The following is a 12,376-nucleotide window of genomic DNA, read 5'->3' on the forward strand; positions in this document are numbered from 1 at the left end:
GTACAACATTGTGAAGTTGTCCATTTCACCCTGTGATCACCTGGTGTAAATGGATGCAGTCAACTGAGCGTCTGTTTATACCAGCTAAGGACATGGCCAATTCTTTATCCTTTTATTAAGGGATGGGAGGATTGAGCTTTAAAGTTAGGATCACAAAACACATAAGGGACATGTGGAATAGGTCTTTAATGGGACTTGAACTAAGTACCTTCTGAGATCAAATAAACTCCAGTACCTGAGCTGAAAAACAACTCTCCAGCGGCCATTTGTAGGAGCACCGCATATATTTTCTCAGATATTAGACCACTAGAGAGAGAGTCCATGGAATGCATGCATGTTAGCAGATACTTATTCTATGCTTTTCAGAGACTTCTACTGCATTTCTGGGAGTGAGGTCAAATCCTTAAGAGGATCTATTATAAAGCTGGTCGTTATTATAGAGCTGGCCAGGAATTTTTCAGCTGTCTTTTCCTTTAAAAAAAGTGCTGATTTGTCAAAATCGAAACGTGCCAAGGTGAAGGGTAGGTTTTCATGAATGTCTCAACTTGAAAAATTTTTGGAAATAAAAAGTTTTAAAATTGTCGAAATTGGACATTTTAACATTTCAGAAACAACACATTCTGCTTTCCTGGTTCAAAATGACTTCTCATTTTGAAATGTCAGCTAATTAATGTAATAAAACCAAATATAAAAAAAATGGTCAATACTGAAATGAAACTTTTCAAAATTATCAGAACAAAATGTCTCAATAACCCCCCACCACCACCACCACCACTTCGTTTTGTTTTTTAGTTCACAAAAAATTTTAAAGATTTAAAAAAAGAATTCTGATTTGGGTTTGGAAATTTTTTGGAATCATGAACATTTTCACAGGATGAGAAAACCGTTCCCCACCCAAGCTGTAATCTATTATCTGGTGCGGTATATTAGGAGCACTGGGGTTTGTGATTGTTATGAGATTTTATACCACTGTACCTCATAGGCTTCTATGGAGTCATTTCTGATTTAGACGGGTGTAACTGAGATCAAAAAGAGGCTGGAATTTGAGTGTTCCATAACCATGAAATCACTCATTGCCCATGAGAATTAATTTAATTCTGCTGGTCTCTGAAACAGAGAAATGGACATACTTAGCTTTGTTATTAAGTAGCACAAGGTTACAAGGATCTTTCATTTGATACCTTAAATCCACTCTGCATATCCTGATCTTTTGTGGTGGTGAGTACCCACAACTAACCTCTGCAATCAGGCCATAAATACTCCTGATACTTTCTGTAAGAGATCATTGTTTGAAATTTTCCTTTCCCCATCCCACTCAGCATGTTGTGGACTGGCAGGTTGCTGCCCACCCCCCTAGAGATGGCTGTGTTTTATTGTTGCTCTCTGAATCCAAAGTGTGATAGAAATACAGAACATTATTAATAATAGAGTCCATTTCTTGAAATAATCTCCACAGGGGTTAAGTTTGCATTTTAATTACATTTTGAAAGTCTAGTTGTGGTCACATTGGTCAGGTACCCATACAAACCCATCCACTGAAGTCAGTTGAATTACACCCGGGATTAATCTGAGTCATCGTGTTGGGATTGTCTCTGAATAAAGACCTCCAGATCTGCATGAGAAATAAGATCTAGAAATATGAAGTGACTGGCAAAAAGGAAAAGTCTCAACTTTTAAAAACAATCTCAACTTTCATAATTTGATGCCTGCATGAATAGAATACCAATGAGACTAGCAGATCTAGCCGCAAGTCCTCCTGCGTAATTATAAATGCTCTTTAGACAGGAAACAGCAGCTTACAAAGTCACTCATATTCAGATGAGTAAATGACATCAGCATCTGTTACCATTTTCCTTCCACCTCCCACCGTACTCATGGGGGGTATTTCTGCTGACTTAGCTCCCTTTCATATAGTTTTGCAAAGCCGAAGCATTTATTGTTGTTGTGTTTACACAGCTGAAGCTCACACAGCTCATTCTGCCTTTATTCGTGAATTCAGCAGGCATCAGTCCATGTTGAGAACATGGCTTCTGGGTCTCAAAATGAAAGCACGTTCTAGCCTAAATTTGCCGGGGTTCTTTGCTTTCGCTCCTTAGTCTTTCTGTACGACTTCACCAAATCCAGGACCATGCTCCCTAGTGCTTTACACAGTCAAGGCATAGGGCAAATATTAACTAGCTCAGGTCCTGGAGCAGTAAGTCGTGCCAGCACATGCTTCAACATGCGCTGTACAAGCCTGCCTGGAACCCCGGGTAATTATTCAGCTTCACTGCTCCAGGACCTGGGCTAAGTAGATTAAGGCTAGCTCAGAATGGGCTACAGTCACACTCCATGATTGCAGTGTAGACATACCCTCAGGCAAAGCACTGGAGCACATGCTTAAATCCATCTGTATTAAGCGAAGTGCTTATTAATACTGGGATTTTCAATGGAGCCTAAGGGAGTTAGGTGCTCAACACCCCTACCTTCTCTTAGTTTGAAAATTCCAGCGTTAACAAACACTTTGCTGAACAGAGATCTACTTAAGCACCCTCTTAAAGTTAAGCTCATGCTAAAGTGCTCTGCTGAATTGGGGCCCAAGAAAGTAGTAGTGTAGCTATTTGATAGATGAGGCTGGGTCTTTATGCTTGGTGCAGCTGCTGCAGCAGGCACAAGCTGGTGCTCAAGTGCTCCAAAGGGACCCTAAGCAGGCCAGTGATCTGGCCCACAGAAAGGTGCAGGTGAGTCGCCCAAGGTCACAGGATGAGTTCATGGTGGAGCTAGGATTACCCACGCAGGAGTTAAATGCCAACTCTCAGTTCAAAACTGAGAACCCAAGACAGCCCTGCCTCTCTAAACTAGCAGGCAGTCGTGCAGCATGATGAAGAGCACACGGAAAGCAGCGGTACATGTGGCATTAAGAGCAACAGGACTTCAGGACTGATGAAGTGGGTTCTAGCCCACGAAAGCTTATGCCCAAATAAATTTGTTAGTCTCTAAGGTGCCACAAGGACTCCTCATTGTCAGTACTTAGCGTTTATTGAATCACAGCGGGGCTGCCCCAGAATGCTTCGGCATGCAATGGTATAAGCAGCTCATCTGAGATCCCGGGGATGCTCTCTTCTGTACTGAGACAGTATTCCAGCTATGACATGAAAATATATTGCCAGCCTGCCTCAGCCTGATTTCTGTTCCCTCCATGGTGATGTCATGTGGCTTCACAGACATTCTGAGCGGAGATTCTGATCTCCTTTATGCCAGTTCAAATCTCAAGTCTGCAGAAGTCACTGGAGGTACTTCATGTTTACACTGGGGTAGCTGATCAGAAACTGGAATGAGAGCCACACACAAAAAAAAGTCATGACTCAAGACAAAGTTAGCCCTAGTGCTTTGGCACTGCTGTCGAGAGCCAACTCTGCATTGAAAGACACATGGGCTAGGATGTTCAGAAGTGATCACTTAGGACGGAAGAATCCCATGCACTGCTACAGACTAGGGACCAAACGGCTAGGCAGCAGTTCTGCAGAAAAGAACCTAGGGGTTGCCGTGGACGAGAAGCTGGATATGAGTCAGCAGTGTGCCCTCGTTGCCAAGAAGGGCTAACGGCATTTGGGGCTGCATAAGCAGGAGCATTGCCAGCAGATCGAGGGATGTGATCATTCCCCTTTATTCGGCATTGGTGAGGCCTCATCTGGAGTACTGTGTCCAGTTTTGGGCCCCACACTATAAGGAGGATGAGGAAAAATTGGAAAGAATCCAGCGGAGAGCAACAAAAATGATTAGGGGACTGGAGCACATGACTTATGAGGAGAGGCTGAGGGAACTGGGATTGTTTTATCTGCGGAAGAGAAGAATGAGGGGGGATTTGATAGCTGCTTTCAACTATCTGAAAGGGGGTTCCAAAGAGGATGGATCTAGACTGTTCTCAGTGGTAGCAAATGACAGAACGAGGAGTAATGGTCTCAATTTACAGTGGGGGAGGTTTAGATTGGATATTAGGAAAAACTTTCTCACTAGGAGGGTGGTGAAACATTGCAATGGGTTACCTAGGGACGTGGTGGAATCTCCTTCCTTTGAGGTTTTTAAGGTCAGGCTTGACAAAGCCCTGGCTGGGATGATTTAGTTGGGGATCGGTCCTGCTTTGAGCAGGGGGTGGGACTAGATGACCTCCTGAAGTCCCTTCCAACCCTGATATTCTATGATCTGCTCCCAAACGAAGTCAATAAAACTTCTAGGCCAGTGCAGGAACCTTTTGAAAGTCCCATCTGCTGTATCCTAATTTGCTGCTGTGGATGACTGTATTATAATACCCGGTACTTCTATAGCAACTTTCATTGGAAGAGTCTGAAGCACTTGCCGGACAACTAAGTAAGCCTCACATGCTTGTGAGGTAGGTAGGGGATATGCCAAGATGGCTTCCTTCTCCATGGGACGGCAGCCACCACAGGGGTTCAGTGCAGCACGTGTGCAACAGCACAGGGCAGTAATTTAGGACACAAAAGGAATAAGCCGCCCATATCTGACTGAGACTCCGGGGAGACTTTAACTAGGCCAGATACAATGACCTGTATTGGAATTTTGCTCGCATGTGTTGGGGTAACATCCCTCCGATTATGAAAAGGGCTGTGGGTTTTAAAGGACTACGGTATTCCAACACAGACACTCCCATATCAGTAAGTGGCCATGAGAAAGTTTAAGGGAGTCAACTGATACCACATTGCCTGTGAATTTGGCCTCTTAACTCGTGGTTTGGAGCAAGAGGAGCTGCTCAACTGACATAGGCAAATAAACCTGGGTGGAAGGGTTCAAAATTCAAACTTTCAGGTGTGTGTGGGGGGGGGGGGGAACAGGATGAAATTTGTGTGGAAAACGTTATTCTGTTTTTCAACTGGCTCTAATTGCAAAGGTGATCAGGGTTCAATTATCGTTTGGACTCACCCACATGGGACCCTAGGGGAGGTAGGAACCCTCCCTGGGTCTCTGCGCAGCCTCCCCAGATCTTTGGCGCAGCTGTGAAGGCTTCAGGCCCACGGTTCCCCAGAGTACGTGAGCAGAGAGTGGGTGGAACCATGACTCTGCCCACCCAAGGCACCAGGTATCACAGAGGAGGAAGTCATTTCTGACTGGTATAGGCCAGTAGCCAACTTCCTCCTCCTCCCCCCACCCCCCCACCCCCCCGAGCATGGAGGAATCAGGGAGGGAATCATGCTTCTCCTAGGATTGAGGAGTTCTCTGTAAAACGACCATCTAGTGCTGAACTGGCAAAGAAACAAAATGGCTTTTAGGACCCAAGCCCTGGGTCTGGACTTGACCCCACTTGATCCAAAAGAATATCTGATGTCAACAGTGTCCTGATCCAATTTGTGTCCTGTGCAATTTGTGTTGTAGTCGGATCCACAAAACTATAACATCGCCAAACTCTTCAGGCAAAATAATAATCACAACCCATTATTTTCTGGCCCAGTTTCCCATTTTTAAAAAAATAAATACTTCAACATAAATAAAGAAAATAAACAAAGAGCGTGCAAGTGATAGTCTGAAGCTGCTAAAGTTACATTGCAGGAGACATGGAACCAGCACAAGGAAAACATTCTTATGGGGTTTTTTTCCTGAAGAAAATTGGTTAATCTTGGGTTCAGACTTTCACTCACTCAGCAGGCCTGTCCCACAGTATTTACTTAAAATTGCAGCAAAGTGCATTAAAACAATGTTAAAGATGAGCCACCAACCCGCAGAGAGAAAATAAAACCAAGGACACTGTGATTTAAGACTGGGGCATGCTTGGCATCCTCGATTCAAATGGTTCTGCTGCTTTATCATCTGATGCCCCTTTGTTAGCCAGCGTCACAGATGCAGTGAAGATCTTTGCAAAAGAGAGTGCAATCTTTCAGAGTAACGTCCCAGGTTTACTTGTATCCGGGGCAGGTCTTACAAATATCGGGCCCCATTCTCCATTGCCCTAAACTGCATGCTATCATTTATTCCTGTGCAAAGTGGGCAGTAAATGCCACCAGATCAGAAGAGCAGTGTCTCACGCCCTGGTGGCACAGATGTAAGGGTATGTCTCCGTTTCAAGCTGGAGGCATCAAGCTGATCAAGCTAGCACGCTACAAGTAGAATGGATCCATGGCTGTGCGGGAGATTAGCTGCCCGGAGCATGTGTCTAGTGTCTCGGACGGGCCTGGGCTCAGGACAGCTAGGTCCTCCCACCGCTTGCGCCGCTGCTGCTACGCTCTATTTTGAGCATGCTGGCGCGATCAGAGCTAGCGTGGGTATATCTCCTCCACACTTCCAGCTTGAAGTGCAAACATACCCGAAGGCTCCGCCTTCACGGTGGAGGAAGGGGCACGATTCCCAGCTCGCATAGACATACTCACACTCGCTGTCACCGAGCTAACGCACCAAAAATAGTCGTGTAGCCACTGTAGCATGGGCACCGTTGCTAGCCGCCCCAAATACAAATCCCCCTGAATCCCCTGGATACAGACTCGGGGCAGCTAGCCCATCCTGATGCTGCCCATGCGACCACAGTTACACTGCTATTTTTAGCATGCTCGCTTGATGAAAGCTAGCGCAGAGCATGTGTATGCGAGCTGGGAATCACCCCCACCCCCCCAGCTCATAGCGTAAATGGAGCCTTAATGACAACGCATGGGGCAGAGTAGAGGGGAAAGAGGGCTCCTTGTATACTGTAATGCTGTCGTGCAAGTCTAAACAGGGTCACATTTGAGAACAGGCATGAATACAGGCATGTGAGTGGGAACTAGTTTAAAACACTGTGCACTGATGGCTCACTTCTCAGACCCACCGTTCAAGAAAAACAAAGAGGCCGCCTAGTTGATTACAACAGGTAGCTAGGGGTTCTGCCAAAAGGGCCTGGCCAGAGCCTGGCAAACTTCACCAGTCTCTTAGTTGATGGCCATTGCAGCCATGACATAGTTTAGAGCAGCCTCAGGGTGTGCACTATATGTGCAAGACAGTGTTTCTGCAACCCCGTTTTCTTTAGATGACCTCTGTTTACACAAAACAGCCTGTCCTCAACCGCAGGCCGTGCAGGGTATTTTATAATTTCAGAGCAGAATCCACTTTCCTCTACTGCTCGTCTAAGATTCAGACAGCTGTTTCTAAATATCCACAAACAATGATGATATCTTTGGCAGCACCCTTGCATAGAAGCTGTCTGAAGCTATTTTCACATCAGTCTTCTCCCCTCAGCCTCCATAGTCCATCAAATCCTATCTTGCAGCCTTTCCAGCCTGCCGTCGGAGCAGGAGGAGGGAGGAAATGGAACATTTTATTTCTGATTTATTGTTGGTACATGTATATCCAGCTACCCACTAGAAGGCATCGAAATTAAAGAGACAAACCCAGCAGTTGTTGAAATAGACAAACCATCTGGCTGCCTGTGCCGATGCAACGAATCAAACAATTACCACTGAATTAAAAGCTACAGCCTGATTGCCTAAGGTGCTAAGCACCCAATTCTCCCATTGGACCAGACTGTCCCCAGTGGCAACTTGGCACCACGTGTGGTTGTATACCCCAGCCTCATCTGGTAGCATTCACCACCACTGACCCCTTGTGTAAATGACTGCAAAAGGTCCAGGGCACCAGAGCATGAGACCCAGCTCAGCACTTTGGAAAAACAGGCCATTAGTATTTAAAAAATGCAAAGCGTCTGGAGTGGAGGGACATCTGATGCAAAACTTCCATGTAGCTTGCTTGCATTTGGTTTTTGGGATTCAGTGGTGTCTAGTGTTTAGGGTGGGGGACTGAGAATCAGGATGCCTGGATTCTAATCTCCTTTTATCAGCAATGTGATGTGATGGTATGGACAAGCTGTTTATAATCCCTCTTCCACAGATTACTTGTCTGTAAAATGGGTATAATAAGAGAGGGTTCAGAGTTCCTAATGTAGTTGCCTCAAATCCCACCACATTCCTGTGCGTTGGAACCACTCCCCTCTGCCTGGGATCATTGTTCTGTTTGGCATCTTTTCACCAGCACTAACATTTACTTTGAAAAAGGAACCAGAAAAAGCAAAACACCTCTGGCCCCCCTCACCTCCCAGACCTCCCCACACACCAACACCCTAAATGGAAAAAAAACTGTGGGCTCAGAAGCCCTCCAGTGTCTCTTTGTATGAGTTCATATGTGGAAGAATGAGCCTGTAATATAATAACTTGGATTCCGACAGTAGAGAATTTACTGTGGGATCTTTCACAGGTGGAAATTATTAGAAAAAGCTAAACAGCTTAGAGGGCAAAGGTTTTGTTTAAAATACATAACAAACTGTAACTTAGCACCATTTTTATAGCAGAGTTACAGAAAGCAGTTTTTTGGCTTCACATGGGCAGCAGGCTAAGGAGACATTCTACTTAAAAGTTTGTCTCTTTCAGGAAGGATACAGTACAAGCAACTAGCTTTGGTAAATAATACTCCCTCTCCTGTCTAGTTGATAAATAGTTAGAAGCAGGACATGAGTGAAGAATATTTGATATAGAGGCAAGATGCAAATTCCAGATTTCAAGCATGGGGAGGGGGGTTGGCTCTGGACCTTTGTATCAGCCAAAGGTTGGGGGGGACATTGCTAAAATTCTGAGCCAGAATTCTAACAGCAGCAGGAAAGGGGAAGCATGAACCATTGTTGCCAGTTCTTGAGATTTTATCATGAGTCGTGTGATATTTGGTGTTTTTCTTAAAGCCCCAGCTGCTGGAGTCAGGTGATTGCATGAGACTCTCAGCTTTCATTTTTTTAAAAGTTCGTTTCTAGCCCTCCTGCTTGCAGATAAAAGCTTGAAGGTGTAACCCAAATGTATCCTAAAGGCTCAGAAAGCAGAAGGCAAATATAAAACCCCCAAATATATCCCTCTCATGATTTTGAAGCTATCTCCTGATTTTGAGAGCTGACTCGTGCCTCAGTCTGGCCATATTGTTGAATCCATGATTTGACTTCTCAGCCCATTTCTTCTCCTGGGCTCGTCTCTGTGGGATCAGAGGACTCAGATTGGGAATCACTTGTATTCTGCAGTAGGGTCAGTAGGTTCCGTTGTTACCTGTGGCAGATCTGTCAGCGGAATATACTCCAAAGACAAACTCTGAAGGTGAGAATTTTGCCTTAACTCTGCTAAAATGAGAGCAGTTGTGCAAAATCTATTACATCACACAATGGCACTGATCGTAAATTCAAGTGTAATCTCAGAGGCTTGCCACCCACAGTCTCTAGCCCCTGTGTGTACAGATGTGGTGGGGGGTGGATACACTTCTAGCAATATCTGACAGTTGAATCTGGCTGTCACTCTCACAGCTGTCTTCCCTCTGGATTACATTGGAGGGGAATTCTTACTGGAGTTATTGGTCCACTGCTGAATAATTGCACTGATTATTTCCCATCCTTTGGATGTGTTGGGAAAAAGCATGCCTGAACTCATAAGCAAATGTCTGGTATGAAACTGTAGGACATCTGTGTCGTATTTTAATAGGGCTGCATCTGTTTTCATGGAGGGCAAGTGAGATCCTAGGGTGATAGTAGTCATGCACATACCTGGACAGCTAGAATGAACCACGGTTAGCACAGACGGCTGCATGAGTGGACTGAGTTGATCATAAGGCTAACTGTCCCAAGAGCCTCCAGAGACACCTCCAAATTAGCAGATATGCCTGATTATCTAGATATCCAGCCATAGTCATCAATATAGCCAGGTTGGTCTTGCCAAAGTCTGTGGCCATGAGGCGGGCGTTGTGGGAAGGAACAGTTCATCCTCCTCAAATACAAAGCCGTAGTACTCCTTTGCCATGCTGGCATTCTAACCACTGGTGCCTCGACCCTGGCTGACATTCATGTCTAAGGCCCTACCAAATTCACGCCCATGGAAAATGTGTCACAAACCGTGAAATCTGGTCTTTTGTGTGATTTTACTCTTTACTATAAGGTAAAAGTATACAAAAGTACACCCCTGCCTTCAGAGCAGGGCACCCGGCCAGCAGCTGCTGCTTTCCGGCCGCCCAGTTCTGAAGACAGCGCAGAAGGAAGGGTGCCAATTCTGTCACGCCCCCTCCAATAGACTTGCGACCCCCTGTTTGAGAAATGGTGGCTTAAGGGCTTTACATGTTTTTATGTTGCCATTTTTAAAATATATATTCATATTTTCTTATAACACTGTGCAATTTAAGATTTCATTATCTGAATTATATGAAATTATATGAATTATAAATTATATGAAATTCAAGATTTTTAAAATGCTATGACCGTGAAATTTATGAAAATGGACCATGAATTTGGTAGGGTCCTATTCATGTCCCTTCACAGGATCTTACAGGCTATGACTGCTGGCTATAGACAAATGCTGGCTGCAATAGAATCAGCGAGCCGTGGTCGCAAGGATGGTTCTGTGTGCACTTTCACAATACCACGCAAGCTGGAGTTACAGATGTGGGGCTGGTCCATCCATGATTAGTCAACTTGCATTTGCTACTGCATGGTTCACTCCAGATGTGAACCCTTTTGGATTTCTCAGAGCAGCCACAAGGATTGGGTTAAGAATCTGGCCCATAAAGGGGCCTTGACTCCAACTGTGCACCCAGAAAAATAAACGTAGACAGCTGATTTGTGAGTAGGAATATCACTTCACCCACCAGCCTGGCCTCGGCTTCTACATCATCGCCACGCTCAATAACCTTTTTGTTTCTCTTTTAGGGCCGCTGTATCAATTTCACCCGAGTGAAGAATGCTGAGGCACTGCCGAAATACCCACTCAACCACACACACCCACCCTCTTCTCCACCCCCTGCCCCGATTTACAATCCTCCACCCCCTGCCCCAATCTATACCCCACCTCCTCCCAGTTCTCCCACTCCTCCCACCCCATCCCCATCATCCACTCTCCCTCCACTGCCCCCGCCTCCCCAGGCCCCGGCCCCCAACCGAGCCCCTCCTCCCTCCAGGCCCCCCCCTCGCCCTTCTGTCTAGAGGTTCAGCCTTGTCCCTCTCTCTTCCAGAAGCATTCGGAGGGTTCTTTCAGCAGTACTGTAACAAACCTGTCTTGGGGGGGTTATAGGAGGCCTTTACATTCTGAAATGGGTGACAATAGAACAAACCACTTATTAGTCTTTTTATCTATTTATATATAATCCCACAATGCATCAAGCGTCGCCAAACGAGCAAGGAGACAAAATCCAGGGGGCTGCAAAAATGAGGCCACTGGAGAAACATCAATCACTAATGTTCGCTTCAGCGGGTTCTTGCCCCCTCCCATCCTCTGTGAGTTACCACAGTGATCCTGGAAGAAATTGGAAATTAGACTAGCTCTTAGAAAATTCAGAGACCACAGGGCAATCCTCCACGGTGAAGGGCACAGCTGAAAGCTTCCTACAGACCATGTGGACATCACAATGGACTACTTTGCCGTGACTGCGTGAGTTCTCTTCTTGTTGCAGTGCTTCAGATTAATATGGAAAGCTGATTATTCTCACACACCTGTGAACAGCAGGATAATATAACGAGGAGTGTTAGACCTTTGATTTTTAATCTGGAAAAAAAAAAAAAAAGCAGCCATCCCAATGGACTTTGTTCTAGAGAATGAATGGGGCCATCATCCTTTAGTTCCCAGGAGGGTGTTGGAGTAGGTGTCAGGCTTATGGATTTGTGTATGTTGTTATGTGGAAGTGTGGGTGAACGAGGCCGAAGTATTACTAGAAAAATGAATTACGTGTAAAATAAAAAGAAAACCCACAGGAGGGCTCCAACCCCACACCTGAAGAGGAAGAGTTAATGAAAGATCAGCGTTCAAAGTTTTCAGCAGGCAGTAGGGGTCCGGAGACCACTGAGCAAAGGAACCTGTGGAAGAGAAGGTTGAAAGAAGAGTCATTACGCTACTCTTAGCTAACGGTGCCTGTCTGATGAGTGCAGCAGAGTAATTCAGGGACCGTTTCCATTTTAAAATGAAAGTTTCTGAAACAGCTGAAGTGGGAATGAGTGGCTGGTTCTATTAAGTTTTTTTTTAAAACTGCAATCCCCTTAGTCTCCTTAAATCCTGTTATTGTCGTCAGTTTCACAGAATCTCACCGCTGCCTTTTTTGTTTGTAAATTGCCTTCTTCTGCCTTACCAACTTCTCTGCTTTGATTTTTGTTTTCCTTTCCTGAATAAGCACTGGATGTCTCCCATACGCTTTGTCAAAGGGACACAGTGCGGCTACACTTTGCTCTTGTCACTTCCATTATCAGTTGTTGGCCAAGGCGAAGTCATGCACAAAGTTGCCTGAGATGGGAATCAGTCTTCCAAGAAATGCACTGGCTGCATTTCTCCATGTTTTCTCCTTCTTTTTTTCTTTTTCCCAGTGGGACCCTCCCCCCATAGTTTACAATACTGCGTATGTACATGTTTTAACCTATAGTAAA

The 12,376-nt window shown here is 45.2% G+C and overlaps 1 protein-coding gene across 3 annotated transcripts in view; it reads left to right on the forward strand.

Annotated features, from left to right (window-relative positions):
• The window catches only part of ANTXR1 (ANTXR cell adhesion molecule 1), a 223,681-nt gene that overhangs the window by 164,323 nt on the left and 46,982 nt on the right, over nt 1-12,376 (forward strand). The window contains exon 18 of one of the 3 annotated variants that reach the window (XM_007065475.4): nt 10,676-11,568. The exons of the other annotated variants lie outside the window; for them this stretch is intronic. Within the exon in view, the coding sequence (XP_007065537.2) occupies nt 10,676-10,948 (273 nt within the window). The 3' untranslated portion in view covers nt 10,949-11,568. Of the gene's footprint in view, nt 1-10,675; nt 11,569-12,376 lie in introns of those variants that run through there. 3 annotated transcript variants of the gene reach the window in all.

This window comes from Chelonia mydas, chromosome 26 (genome assembly GCF_015237465.2).
Source record: "Chelonia mydas isolate rCheMyd1 chromosome 26, rCheMyd1.pri.v2, whole genome shotgun sequence".
Taxonomy (NCBI): domain Eukaryota; kingdom Metazoa; phylum Chordata; order Testudines; family Cheloniidae; genus Chelonia; species Chelonia mydas.